The 15,720-nt window shown below is 44.9% G+C and overlaps 1 protein-coding gene across 1 annotated transcript in view; it reads left to right on the forward strand.

Annotated features, from left to right (window-relative positions):
* LOC121873055 (protein ecdysoneless homolog) overlaps nucleotides 1–15,720 on the forward strand; it is a 102,937-nt gene that overhangs the window by 81,346 nt on the left and 5,871 nt on the right. Inside the window, exons 5-6 of the mRNA XM_042376399.1 lie at nucleotides 5,769–5,947; nucleotides 8,060–8,201. Coding sequence (XP_042232333.1) covers nucleotides 5,769–5,947; nucleotides 8,060–8,201 — 321 coding nt within the window. The remainder of the gene's footprint in view (nucleotides 1–5,768; nucleotides 5,948–8,059; nucleotides 8,202–15,720) is intronic.

Below are 15,720 nucleotides of genomic sequence, written 5' to 3' on the forward strand. Positions count from 1 at the left end.
TTCAACAATAGATCACTAATGGAGAAATTTTTCGTGGTGAAATTAGCTTAAAACTCGGTAATGGACTTCACCTAGAGCCTTAAAGGGCCCTTCACCTACACCTCATTACCTACCTAGAGAACTTTACCTCAGGGCGTTTCACCTACACCTCCTTACCTACCTAGAAGAACTTTACCTCAGGGCGTTTCACCTACACCTCATTACCTACCTAGAGAACTTTACCTCAGGGCGTTTCACCTACACCTCCTACCTACCTAGAGAACTTTACCTCCAGGGCGTTTCACCTACACCTCCTTACCTACCCTAGAGAACTTTACCTCAGGGCGTTCACGCACCTCATTACCTACCTAGAGAACTTTACCTCCTTTTCACCTACACCTCCTTACCTACAGAACTTTACCTCAGGGCGTTTCACCCACACCTCGTACCTACCTGAAACTTTTACCTCAGGGCGTTTCACCTACACCTCCTTACCTACTAGAACTTTACCTCAGGGCGTTTCACCTACACCTCCTTACCTACAAAGAGAACTTTACCTTACCTACACCTCCTTACCTACCTGAGAACTTTACCTCAGGGCGTTTCACCTACACCTCATTACCTACCTAGAACTTGAACTCAGGAACCTCAGGGCATTTCACCTACACCTCATTACCTACCTAGTTTCACACTCACCTCATTACCTACCTAGAGAACTTAACCTCAGGGCGTTTCACCACACCTCATTACCTACCTAGAGAACTTGGACCTCAGGGCGTTTCACCTACACCTCATTACCTACCTAGAGAACTTTACCTCAGGGCGTTTCACCTACACCTCATTACCTACCTAGAGAACTTAACCTCAGGGCGTTTCACCTACACCTCATTAGCAGCACCTTACTCACCTAGAGCTAATAGCGATAGGTTTTCTTCACCCAAAAGGAAATATTATGTAACATACGGAACCTAGTCGAAGTGTGTGTGTGTGTGTGTGTGTGTGTGTGTGTGTGCTTATTAGTGTATGTTTCGTGTGTGTTTTTTTTACTGTAATTATCTGTAAATGTGTACATGGAATAGTTGTGTATGTCTGATTAAGGTGGCGTGTATGATGGCAATGTGTAATTATGTATGTCTGTGTGTGTGTGTGTTTTAGGATAGTATTTGTGTAGGTTTTTGTTTTTATCTGTATAATTTATCATACGGGTTGGCATGTGTATATTTACAGTATATTTACATGTTTGTGTGTGTGTGTGTAATCATCATCACCACCACCATCATCACCATCACCATTATCACCATCACCACCACCACCACCATCACCATTATCACCATCACCACCACCATTATCACCACCACCACCACCCACATCACCACCACCATTATCACCACCACCCACATCACCACCACCATTATCACCACCACCACCCACATCACCACCACCCACATCACCACCACCATCAACATCATCATCATCCAATTCAGGATTGACCATGACCCACTTCCCTCACCCGTGACACACTTGGCCTAGTCTAGGAAAACCACCATATAGTGTTTTATGGCGGGCGGAACTATGGCGTTTTAGTGGCAGCGTGGCGGTCATTGAGGATCATGGGGCGTTTGATACATTTCGGAGGCCACGGGACGTCTGATAGCTTGTAGGGAGCCGTGATGTGTGTCTTAATGGTAGGGGAAGGTAATGTGTTGATTTATTGTAGGTAATTGTTGTAGGGCGGGAGGGCAGGTAGGACACGAGGTAGTGGTGGAGGTACGGTCGATGACGGGCGAGCAGAGCAGCGCACCAGTGTTGTGTGAGTCAGTGCTTGAGCCAGACAGTCATTGGGTCCGCCGCAGTAGGGTAACTCAGCGCCTTCGTCAGTGCAGTGCTGTGCGTCTCAGGAAGCAGTCGCCTCTTTTTCTCTCTCTCTTTCACTCTGCTGCTAGCGTCATATTGTACAGGTGTGTGTGTGTTGGGGAGGGGGGGGGGGCATTCCACGATCGGAAGCTTACTGCAGGTGTTATGAGTTGAAAGTGTTAAAAGGTATCGTTAACTTTGTTGTCATCGTAATCAAATCAACATCGACGAGGAGAATAGCACCGATACTGGGAAGATATAGGTCACGTAATCGATTCAGTGTTTATATCCGGGGGGTGAAGTGAAGTGAGAGAAGTAGAGAACATCCAGCTTCCTCCATCTAGCCCCAGCCACCGTTAACCTTCCATGTCGAAATAATTAACACCTAACTCCTCCTTTGCCAACACCACAATGGGGGTTTTGTGGGTCAACTCATAATAGAGATGATGTGTGATATGGTAATGAGGTGACCACGAACCCAGCCATTAGTGGGGATAAGTTATCGTCAAGGTTCCTCCCTCTGTTTGAGTTGAAGTGATAATTAGCCATAGTAGAATATGGGGTGAGAAGGGCCACCCACCAGTGGTTCTGTGTCTTTATGACTATGTAACGCGACCAGCATGTAAACATCCGGGATTCTTGAGATAGCCAATGTAACGCGGCACTCTTTGGTTACTGAGATAGCCAATGTAACGCGGCACTCTTTGGTTACTGAGATAGCCAATGTAACGCGGCACTCTTTGGTTGTTGAGATAGCCAGTATAGCGCGGCACTCTTTGGTTGTTGAAATAGCCAGTATAGCGCGGCACTCTTTGGTTGTTGAGATAGCCAATGTAACGCGGCACTCTTTGGTTGTTGAAATAGCCAGTATAGAGCGGCACTCTTTGGTTGATATTGAGGTCTGTGGTCCAGGGTGTAAATAAAAGCAACTATCCCACCTGCTGCCACCAATTATCACCAGAATATCCTAATTACAGTATGACTCACCTGTGGTTCAATTTGTTGTTAGTGTTTTGGTGTGAAGGTCAAAGGGAACCAAATCCCCTTCCCGTGTTTCCTCTCCCTTCCAAAGGAGTCCTTGTCCCCTTGACGCCCCCCGAGGAAGGAGAGAAGTAGTGCGTGGTGAAGGTCGCGTTCATGTGTTGGGGGGCGGCCCTACACAGCTCGCTGCCGTCCCTCCTCTCAGTGCTCTTCCGCCGCCCACACCGTTCACACCTCTGCCCACACATCCCCCCCTTCACTCAACTGGATAACCTTGTGAGCCTTTTAAGTAAATAATCAGATACTAATTTTTTACTGATTAAAAGTATTCGTGTTAATTCTTTTAGTGAGTCAGACACGTACTGTTAAACTCTTGGGATATTTGTGTTATTTATAAACTGTGTTAAAGAAAGAGAATACAATAGCTGACACACTTTGTACATGATGTGTCAGGTGTTAAGTGTGTATAGTGAAATGTTGGATTGTGTTGTGTAGGTGTAGAAGAGGGTGAGTGAAGTGGTAAAGTGTTTGGGTGTATTAGAATGTGTCTGAAATCTCTAGGTGTAGGAATGGCATTGTGTGGGTTTATTACAGTGTGAGGAAGATACTCTGATGTATTTAGGTGTCGGGGTGTGTTGTGTAGGTGTAAAAGAGTGTGTATGAAGAGGAGGGTGTTAATTTAGAGGAGGAGTGCCAAGGGTGTGTGTACAGGGATAAAATACAGTAACGGGGCTCTTGTTTACCATAGAGCCAGGACGCGTCATAGTACATATTGCTGTGTGTGTAAGGTGACTGTGGAGAGGTGATTCAGACTGAAGGTGACTGTAGAGAGATGAGTTAGACTGTAGGGAGGTGTAGTCAGACTGTAGATGACTGGAGGAAGGTTAGTGAGACTGTAGGTGACTGTAGAGGTGAGTCAGACTGTAGGTAAGTGAAGTCAGGCTGTAAGCACTTCCCAAAATCAGAATCCAACTGACATCAAACCTGACCATCTGGAAAACTTTCTCTGTCAGCCACCCTCCCACACCACACCTTCCCTCATACACCTCACCTTCCCTCACCCATCACACCTTCCCTCACCCATCACACCTTCCCTCGCCCATCACACCTTCCCTCGCCCATCACACCTTCCCTCCCACACCACACCTCGCCCATCACGCCTTCCCTCATATCCATCACGCCTTCCCTCATTACATCACCTTCCCCCACACCACACATTCCCTCACCCATCACACCTTCCCTCGCCCATCACGCCTTCCCTCCACACATCCACCCTTCCCTCATACACCTCACCTTCCCTCACCCATCACACCTTCCCTCACCCATCACACCTTCCCTCGCCCATCACACCTTCCCTCGCCCATCACACCTTCCCTCCCACACCACACCTTTCCCCCACACCACACCTTCCCTCACTCACCACACCTTCCCTCCCACACCACACCTTCATCTCCCACTCCCCTGTTCTTGCCACTGGTTGGACGGATATAAGAGTAACATTATCCAGGTGTTAAGCAGAATCTGTGTTTGGTTACGATTATGTTTACTTCAGCTAGGCAGGTTTGACGTGTGTGTGTGTGTGTGTGTGTGTACTACAGTGAGGTGCTAAAGGCTTGGTCCAGGAAGAGGGTCGACTAGGATTCCCTCACTGACTATTTAATGTTGTGTTAGTTAATTGACGTCGTTGGCATTAATTATCACACCCCATTATCAAGCGCCATTGTGTTTAATTTAGTTAATTGTTGTCATCAGCGTCGCGTGTCGTCACCAAGGTTATTGTCGTATTTAAGATGGTATTTTTGGGGACAAATGGATAATTTATGTTTGCTTGTCGTGTCGTGACATTTTACTTTTTAGCTATTCATTCCCGTCGCCCGTCTGTTTTTGCACGTCACCACACACACACACACACACACACACACACACATCATCGTGACTCATGTACGCACATTGTTAACATTCTTTCGTGTTGACGCCAAAGGTTCTGGGATTATTTCTGTGTCTAATAACAGGCGAAGAAAACTTGTATTCAATTAGTATAACAGATAAATCATTGGGGTGGGGGGAGTGTTTCATGTTAGTGTTCTTTACCTCCCGTGCAACACAATGCAGACTCCGGTGCTGTGTTGGAGGCTGAGTGTTGCAGACCTTACCACTTACCCCAATAGTATGCTTTAAGATAGTTGATTTTAAAGGAAAGAAATCATCATGACTAATATACCACTGACTCATTATGTCAACAAATGTCTGGCTAGTGTTGTTGATGGGTGTTTCCATGGCAACTTAGTGACTACCACGTGGCCAGAACTCAGACAACAGACGGATATGAGACGATCAATACTGCCTACTCCTGGTGATGGAGTGGAGGGAGGGAAGGAGGGGAAGGGGGGTAAGGGGGTAAGTAAAGTTTATATCTATTAATACCTCAACTCCTACAACATAGAGCTTCCGAGGCCGTGACCAGTTTCTTAGTATTATTTATAGCAATATGTATGTCCGAGCGGCTGGTCACTTCTTCAGAGACAAACACTTGGAACATTTGAATTTTTATCCCGTTTTCTTTGTCATGGTAGACTATATAATGTATTTTTTTTCCTGTGTTTCTCTTTGTTGTTTGTGCTAGTCTCTTGTTTGACGGTCGTAATAAATTGCTGTCTTAAGTCACGTGTTCAGAGGGTAACAAGGTAGTCTTAGGCAGATGTATACATTTTTTTGGAGTCAGGTGTATATATCATGTCTTGAACAGGTGTACGTAATATGTTGCCTTAAACAGTTGCATATAAACTTATCTTAAACAGGTGTGTGTGTGTGTGTAAATTGATTATTGTCTCTTAGGCAAGTGTACATAAACTGTTATCTTGTTCAAATACACATATAAGTGTTCAAATTGTTCGTGTGTACCTAATCCATTGTCTTAAGCAGGTGTACAACAGATGTCATTTGTCTCCCCTCAGGTGTACCTGTACCGAGGCCAAGTACACCTGATCCCCGTGGCTTCCTCGCCCGCCTCCCTCACACCACTACCCGCCGGCACCCCCTCCGTCATGGACGCCGTCAGCACCGTCAGACGCCTCCCAGAACACACCAAAGCAACGCCTCAGATCCAGAAAGCCATCACCGTCAAATTGGATGGGTCAGTTTGGTCTGGTCTTTTAGTGTGGCTATACTGTACCTCCCTGTAAAGTGAAACCTCTATATAACGGACTCTCTCTCTCTTCATATAATCCGTGAGATGGGTTCACTTCAAACGGACCCTCGATATAACGGACTTTCATCTCCATATTAGTCCGTTAGCGAGGTTCCACTGTACTAACCTCCTGCTGGGGGGACACCTTCAGGGTAACTGGTCGTCTCACAGGTTCTGGCTGGTGGTAACTGATCACCATAGAAGAAGAGTTATCACCATTGTTGTCTCATTTGTAGCACCACTAAGAAACTTTGGGCTTAGTTTTGGTGATAATTTAGAAGAACAGTGATTTAAATATTCTCACTATTAATTAACTTTATTCTTAGGTTAGGTTATGGTTTGGTTAGGTATAGGGGACAGGTGTAAGGTGTAGGAGACAGGTGTAAGGGACAGATGTAAGGTATAGGAGACAGGTGTAAGGTGTAGGAGACAGATGTAAGGTATAGGAGACAGATGTAAGGTGTAAGGGACAGATGTAAGGTGTAAGGGACAGATGTAAGGTATAGGAGACAGGTGTAAGGTATAGGAGACAGATGTAAGGTGTAAGGTGTAGGAGACAGATGTAAGGGATAGGTGTAAGGGGACAGGTGAGGCGGTGTTTTACTTGCTTCGTGTTTACGTTTTTATAAGACTCGTGGGAAGTTTTTATGAGTATTATTATTATTATGGTAATGAGTGTGGGGGGGGGGGATTCTCCTTGGCGGAAATGTGTCGAAACCTTGCCTCACTTTCCCTCCCTCATCGTCTGGTCTGGCGGCTAGGATGTATAATGGAAGGGTTTGTGTGTGTGACTCACCGCTCCATAATCCCTCTTACCTTAACAATCCGCCGCTAATCAGAAATTATATGTAAAGAAAAAAAAACCCGCCCGACATGATAGTCTTGTAGCGGCTCCCCCACCGTACTCCCCCAACACATCACTCCACCACCACCACCACACTCCTCTAACACATCACTCCACCACCACTACACTCCCCCAACACATCACTCTACCACCACATCACTCTACACCCCACCACCACCACACTCCCCCAACACATCACTACACCACACACCCCCCACACCACAGTCCCCCAACACACCCCCACACCACAGTCCCCAACACACCCCCACACCACAGTCCCCAACACACCCCACACCACACATTTTGGACGTTCTATTAAAAGCCTGACCAAGATAGCTAAGAACAACATAGAAGGTTCCATATATAGCTGGCCACTGAGTCGATCTCCTTGACTGAACTACCACCACCACCACCACCTTTAGCCACGGAAGTCGGTCTCAGTATCGTCGTTTTGGGGCAGAAGAACCCGAGGGAGAGGGGGCGGACTAAAGCGAGACCTATGTATTGTGTTCAGCGTTACAACTTGCCAATAATACCATGGGGATAGGTTAAGTGATAAGGTTCTATGGACTGTATCTCGGCCACGGTAGAGTATCTATTTTTAAAGGTCTTGTATCTTTGTGGTGTGTATCGCTTTAAGTGAGGTGTTATTTAGATGCGTTTGTGTACGAAAGGAAAGTCGATGGCTCGTTGCGGAAGTGTGTGTGTGTGGGATCAGGTGCCTAGAGCTGGTGTCGGGACCTCCGTTTGGGATGTAGCTGTGTTTAGTTTTAGTAACACCCCCTCCCCCCCCCACACACACACATGACCTAGCAGGAACTCCAAGATATCTTTTGCTATTTTTTTCCCACGCACCTTATGGCATTGAACTGATGTACGCGAGTAAGAAAAATGTTACTTCCTAGGATCACACGTGTTGGATTACGATACACACACAGGCCAGGGTCAGTGTCCAGGTCAGGCGTTTGCATTGATTTTCTGCCCCTGGGGTTAATTAAGGTGATAGATAGGTGTTGTGGGAGGTAATGTATGTAAGTGGGTGTTGTGTTGTGTAAGTTATTAATTTATGTACGCCTGAGCGGCTACCCCCCTGCACTGCCCCCCCCACCCGCAGGTAGTACCCCCTTACTTGTACTACCCCTTCCCACCACAGGTACCATCCCCTCCCCTACAGGTAACACCCCCCCTCACATATTACTCACTCCCCCTTACAGGTACCCCGGAAAGATCAGCCGGGAGCAGTACGTGGCTCACGCCTACGTACCGGTGGGCGTGGCGGCGCTGCTGAGGGAGTACCCTACCTTGGTGGGCCCCGCCGTCAACGCCTTCTGCAAGAGAGACATTATCGACAACAAGGTAAGATACAGGGCTGTCCTAGTTTGTACTGTGGGAAGTCTGTGTGGGTGTTGCTGTGGAGAGTCTGTGTGAGTGTTACCGTGGGAAGTTGTGTGGGTGATGCTGTGAGAGACGTCCTAGTTATTGGGGGAAAAAACATTTAAAAAAAATTGAAGGACATCTTTAAAAAAAAATTGAAAACTAATTTGGACTCTACAAATTCAAGAGGAATTTATCAACATCTAGAGTACGATGTCAACCCCATTGGTACAATGAATTATGAGTGCAGTATCTTAACCCCTTGAATTCCATGACTTATATCCTTGAGTACGATGACTTAACCCTTTGAGTACCATGTCTTAAGTCCTTGAGTACCATATCATAACCCCATTAGTACCATGCCTAATCCCTTGAGTACAATGAAGGACAAAAAAAGGTTCAATAAGATAAAATAACTTACCTCAACCAATTAACCTGGAGAGAAATAGTCAAGAAAATATGGAAAAAAATTGTAGTTTTTAAAGAATGTTTGGAGTCGATAATGTCCTAGTTCGTGTCGTATCGTGTTAGTATTCTCGACGACGCTGATGAATATTTGATTGAGGAAATGACACAGATGAGAAGAGTTGTACAGTCTAAGTTTATTGGGGTCCCGTGTGTGTCTGCAAGGAAGTAGGTCAGAGTGGTCCAGTGCGTAAGTGACAATGAGTGCGTCTGGGTACACAAATGCGTTCCCTCAACCTCACTAAATAATGTCCTATAAAGTGTCTGTCTGTCTCTGTAGCGAGTATGTACTGTAGTTCCTGTAGTCTCTATTGGCTGTAGCTATACTTGCTCTAGTTATACCTTCTCTACTGTATAATTAATATATATATATATATATATATATATATATATATATATATATATATATATATATATATATATATATATATATATATATATATATATATATATATACCTGTCTACTGGCAATATACCTATCCATTCTACATACCTGTTACCTCTGTCTATCATAATTATATACTTAGTCACTACAGATATATTTCCTCTCTAAATTACCTGTCTATTGTTTGTACCTGTCAGCTATACTAATACCTGTCACTTCTAGCCTGTATATACTACCTGTCCGTTTGTAATTCTGTATTTACTGTATTCCTGTACAGACTTTGAGCACTGAAACACCATTGTTGATTTGGTGGGCCGGATGGTTGTTGTTTAGGGAGGCTGGATAGTGGTTGTTGTTTAGGGAAGCTGGCTAGTGGTTGTTGTTTAGGGAAGCTGGCTAGTGGTTGTTGTTTAGGGAAGCTGGATAGTGGTTGTTGTTGTTTAGGGAAGCTGGATAGTGGTTGTTGTTGTTTAGGGAAGCTGGATAGTGGTTGTTGTTTAGGGAAGCTGGCTAGTGGTTGTTGTTTAGGGAAGCTGGATAGTGGTTGTTGTTGTTGGGAAGGGATAGTGGTTGTTGTTGTTAGTGGTTGTTGTTGTTTAGGGAAGCCGGATAGTGATAGTGGTAGTGGTTGTTGTTGCTTTAGGGCTGGATAGTGGTTGTTGTTGTTTAGGAAGCTGGATAGTGGTTGTTGTTGTTTAGGAAGCTGATAAGTGGTTGTTGTTTAGGGCTGGATAGTGGTTGTTGTTGCTGATAGTGGTTGTTGTTGTTTAGGAAGCTGGATAGTGGTTGTTGTTTAGGGAAGCTGGCTAGTGGTTGTTGTTGTTTAGGGAAGCTGGATAGTGGTTGTTGTTTAGGGAAGCTGGATAGTGGTTGTTGTTGTTTAGGGAAGCTGGATAGTGGTTGTTGTTTAGGGAAGCTGGATAGTGGTTGTTGTTGTTTAGGGAAGCTGGATAGTGGTTGTTGTTTAGGGAGGAGGCTGGATGGTTCTGGAGTGAGGGAGGGAAACGGAAGGAGGAGGGTAGGGATGGAAGGGAAGGAGATGAAGAAGATTGGAAGGAGGAGGAGGAGGGAAAGAGAAAAACTTGGTAACGAGAGAGAGAGAGAGATTTATTGGCGTGGAGAGAGGGAATCCAGGTAAAAAAGTCACAGGAAAAAAAAGAAAAGTTAACTATCGAATTCTCACATTTTTTAAGGTTAATATGTCAATCAGTTTCAGTAAAGGAATATGCAGAACTGATGGTAACCTAACTTAACCTTTATTACCGGCCACCATAAATTAATTGTGACTTTTTTCCTAGCCAAAATTGTGACTTTTTTCTGCGACTTTATTACCGGCCACCGAGAGAGGAGGGGTAGGTAAGGAGAGAAGGAAGGGGCTACAGAAGGACTTGAAGGAATGAAGGAAGAGGTCAGCCTTGTATTGTGGTTGAGAGTGCTTGGACCAAGCGGTTGTCATGGCAGTGATGGTGGTTATGGTGTGTCACTGTAACAAGGGCGGCCTGGCTCTCTTTCTCTCTCTCAACTGCTTGACATGATTGCCCTCCTTTCCCTGTGCCACTATCCCCTGTAAACTTCCCCCTCGTCCCCTGTCAGTAGTACCACCACACACAGTACCCTGCTGACCCCTATACGTGAAGACTATAGCGTGTGTGTGGGCGTGGGCAGGGTGTTTTAGGTCATGTGGTTCTTGTAGTTTCTTGCTGGTCACGGTGGTGGTAGAGGTACTTGTGGTGGAGGTTGTGGTAGTGGTGGTAGTGTCATGGTGGTCATGATAACGGTGGTAGAGGTGGTCCGGGTAGTAATAGTGGTAGTGGTGGTTGGTGTCAGTATGTAAAGCTTGGATGGGTCTTGTAAACAACAGCAGTAAGCCACATGATAGTGTAATAGCTGTGTTAACTGATGCAGCGGGCTTTGTTGTAAGCTCTCTCTCTCTCTCTCTCTCTTTAACACTGCCAGAGCGATGGTATGGTGATGAGTCATTTTTAGTGTGAGTCAGGCAGTCAAGTTAGTCAATCCGGCAGTCTTTGAGTCAGCCAGTCAATCAATCAGTCAGTTAACAGTTAAGTTAATAGTCAGTCAGTGAGTATTCAGTCAATCAAAAGCCAGTCAGATGCAAGAATGAACTTAACGGAGTAAACATTAAGATGTTTAAACACACAAACATTGAACTTGGCTTAACAAAGAATAGCCTCAAAAGATTACATACACTTGATACTCTACCTTAACCTAACTAAGCCCTAACCTAACTAAAACTAACCAGATCTAACCTAACCATTATCTTTGTATAATTACGCGTCAGTACACATAATTAAAGTTACAGAAACGTAAGTATAGTTAATCCTTTTGAGTTCTGAAGAGTTAAATCATTATCTTCAAAGGTTAGGTTGTATAGGTGGTGTTGTACAGGTGGTGATGATGTTGTACAGGTGATGGTGATGTTGTACAGTTGGTGGTGATGTTGTACAGGTGATGGTGGTGTTATACAGGTGATAGTGGTGGTGTACAAGTGAGTGGTGATGTTGTACAGATGGTGGTGGTGTTGTACAGGTGATAGTGGTTTGTACAGGTGATAGTGGTATTGTACAGGTGGTGGTGATGTACAAATGATGGTGTTGTACAGGTGGTGAGGTGTTGGTGAGAAGCAGTAGGGGTTGTGATCGATGTTGCACGTCAGGCAGAGTGCACACCTGAGCCTAATGACTAGAGGCAATCTCTCTCTCTCTCTCTCTCTCTCTCTCTCTCTCTCTCTCTCTCTGCATTGTGTTGTACGTGTTTATATTTTAACATTAGTTTGTGTATAGCCGTGTATAAATGCGTATTTCTTTGTTTGTATATACTTACATCCCTGTCTGTATCTCCGTGTACGCGTGTATGTATATGTACGTGTCCTTGTGCGTGTTGGCAGGTTATACGCACGCAACCTAAGCACAGCCAGACAGGAGCGAGATGATAGGGTGTGACCTTTGTCCTGTGGCGTAGAGCTTCCTGTCCCACCACCACTGGGCAGTAAATAGTACATTATTCACTAGACATTTTTAGGTCAGTCAATCGATGCACATACTGTAGTGTATAGGAGGGCGTTGGCCGGCCCCGCCCCGCCCCCTTCCGCGCTATGTGGGTCAAGGTGTAGCCACAAAACTACCACCTCGTGTAGGGAAGGGGTGTGTGTGTGTGTAAGCTAGGGTTAAGCCCAGGTGAATGAGTGGGGGGTAATTAACCGACATGAATATCCAGGTAATGTGTCACGGAAAGGTGGGCGGTCTAGTGTTGGGTGTACATAAGGTCTGTTTTGTCTTAACCAACATCCGCAGTCGTCTAATACTTAAGGTTTTTCGTCTCTCAGCCAAGTGTTATAATTAATGTATTTACTAACGGTATCCCCCCCCCCTCAAGTGAGACGTTAATCTGAGGAGAATTTTACAGTGAAAGTAACATAATTTGATGACGTGGTGAAGGATGAATATTGTTGTGGTGAGGAAGTAAGTATACCTGAGGTCGGGGTTCAGTGAACGGGCTGGGTGTGTGAGCGCTTGGTCAGGGGAGGGAGGGAGAGCCACACGTCCAGTTCGGTCTTCCGTCCCTACACATTCCTCGCACTTCAGGCGGCCAGGAGCGGCGCCACGCAGTCTGAGCCTGTCAGGGCAGGCTAGAATTACGTAAGGAAGGCTTGGGTAGTAATCTGACAGGCTGGGGGTAGTATCTGACAGGCTAGGGGGCAGTGTCTGGGGGCGACATTACTCAACAAAACGACTTTTCTAACCTTCCAAGCGCCATGTTCCACCTGTCATGTAGACGTCACCTTCCTCCACCTCCCACACATTTAACCTGGCCTTGTCTAACCTTCACACACACACACACACACACACACTATAATTATCGGCTCTTCACATAAACTCATGACAGCGAAGCGTACGGCCATGAATGTGTCTAGTGTTTAGTGGTGTGTGTTTCCGGGGGTGTAAAAGAAGTTATTGAGGGAGGGAGACCTTTGTTTTGTTGTGACCGTGGAGGAAGACCCCCTTCTTCTGGGGGTAGGAGTGTGATCCTGTTGATGTTCTCGTGTGTGTGTGTCCCCACCTTGGTAACACTGGACTGTATAAGTTTTTTGTTTTTTTTTTACTGTAGAAGGTTGTAGCATTAACTGTATGTTTAAAGGTGACTGTATAAAGTAGTGAGAGTTTATGTTGGTGGAGTAAGACAGAGGAGCCCCAGGCAAGGTTGTCACTACCTCTTGCTGGTGCTTGTCACGGTCACGTCACCATACTGAGGGAGGGAGGAGGAGCGGCTGTGTGGGTGAAGGAGGGAGGCAGAAAGAGCGGCTGTGTTGGGGAAGGAGGGGGAAAGGAGTGGAGGGAAAGGGATCTGTATATAGGAGGGAGAGAGGAAGAGATGATTGTGAGAGGGAGGGAATGAAAGGGGGCTGAGGGAGAAGTGACATTACTGCTGAGGGAAAGAGAGGAGAATAACAGGAAGGGCGAGGCCGTATGAGTCACAGTTTCAGGTAAGACACACAGGTATGTATTTTTTTAAAAAGAGTGGCCAGCGGTCAGCAGACAGGGCCCACTAATATTACCTCACTACACAGTAACTTACGTCACTCACCACCACCATGTTAAGCAATGACTGTATTAGGCACTCCTCAACATGCTCATTGAGTATCTGGGTTAAAAAGGTTGGAATTTTAGCCACCTTTCGTCTAATGGCTTGAAAAAAAATTCATCAATCATGATTACTCACCTGTAATTTGTCCATATTGATTTTGAGGCATTTTTCTACTATGGATGTACTAAAAGTAATTTATTGTGATAGTTTTTAATTCCGACAAAAGAGTAACAGTCACTGGCCTGGGTATTGGACCGAGCTCTTTCAAGGCAGTTTATAATGTCTGTGGGTGGGAGAGAGATTTCCACCTGACTGAAATATTTATGATTTTTAGTGATGGTTGTGACTGGTAGGTATGTTTATGAGTATTTTAAATATATATGATGTAATGCTTGTAACAGGTTGTGTATGATCGATATATAGTGGTTGGTTGTGTATGATCGATATATAGTGGTTTTGTTGTGTCATGAGGCATGTACAGTTGGGTCTTCATTTACGCGGTCAATTGAACCTGTGGAGGCCCGCATAATACTAGAAACGCGTAAATGAAATAACAGAACATATGGCATTAATTGAAATAGAGACTGGGCCGACCCCCAAACTCCACTTTTAACGACAATACGTACCTTGTAGTCAAAATAACATCTTAATTTTAAGATGGTATGCACACACAATTAATAATTAAGAGAAATGTCAATAATATTAGGTTTTTTAACACTTACATTAGTAGAAAAGATGGCTGGGCACACGGGGATGGGGAGTTGGTTCCGAGGCAGAGGGCAGATTAGTGGCCCTCACCTGTATCACTTGTATCACTATCCACCACAGAGGCTTGCAGGGCCTCTTTGTCAAACCCCTCAAAGTTCATATAAGTCCATATCCTCACTATCACTGACTTGGGCCGGCTGTGGCGGGTGAAGAACTCAGTAATGTTTTGATGACTGGGCGACCAGCCCTGCCCGCGTAAATGACCAAATTTGCCGCGTAAATCAAGCATTTCAATTCTGGCAAGGCACCGCGTAAATGACAAAACGCGTAAATCAAAAGGTGTAAATCCAGACTCAACTGTAATGTTATGATGTGATTAATTTTTACAGCCTGCATGAATCGTGGTAACGGATGGTGGGTAACGGGAAGCAATGTTCATGACTGTTGATACTACTTTGTAAGTTATGTTTGGGACTAGCCCACACTACTAACTCTTGGGTAACGATTTTAAAAGGAAGCCTGGAAGCCGAATTTTTGGATTACAACAGGGACTTATAATTATGAATGGAAGTAATGTTTCTCTGGCGATAGTGTGGATTACTTAAAGATTAGACACCCTAGCTTATTTCACCTAATGATTAAACACCCTAATACTACCGGGGGAGGGGGGGGGATTTTGGTTAGCATCAGGGTAGGTTAGATAAGGTTAAGTTTGTGTTAGGTTAAGTTAACATTAGGGTAGCTTCAGGTTAACTTAGGATAGCATTTGGGTGTTTAATCATAAGGTGATTCAGTACTGTTGTGGTTAGTGGTAAGGTCTGACTGATAATATTAATATTTGTTACAGGTACAGTATACTAATGCCACGTCAGAGCAGGTCAAATGTATGTCTTTACCAGTGCCGGATTTAGACCTGTGGAGGCCCATGGGCAGCCTCTTTGTGGAGGCCCCCCCTCATTATAACTACCCAAGAGGGTGGGGTGGCAAGTGAAGCGAGCCTAAACATCTGGGAGTTCTGGGGGGCGCTGTAAGCCCCCCGGGAAAATTTTGAAATTTGAACACTTCTTTGGAGAATTTTGAAGCCAGATGCAGTTATATTGAGGAAATTAGAACATTGAGAAATTTTTAATTAACTGTATATTTATTGATAGTGTACAAATTCCCAACACACACACAAAAGTGAGTAGCTAGCCTAATTTCTATCACGCTTCTTGCTGAACATAGTTTTACATGATGGAATAGATAAACATGAATTTTAAAGAATGAAAATAAAAATAATCCAAATGAATAAACAAATAAATAAAATATTGTAATATGTGGAGGCCCCTGGGCAGCTGCCCA

This window comes from Homarus americanus, unplaced genomic scaffold, assembly GCF_018991925.1.
Source record: "Homarus americanus isolate GMGI-L3 unplaced genomic scaffold, GMGI_Hamer_2.0 scaffold51859, whole genome shotgun sequence".
Taxonomy (NCBI): domain Eukaryota; kingdom Metazoa; phylum Arthropoda; class Malacostraca; order Decapoda; family Nephropidae; genus Homarus; species Homarus americanus.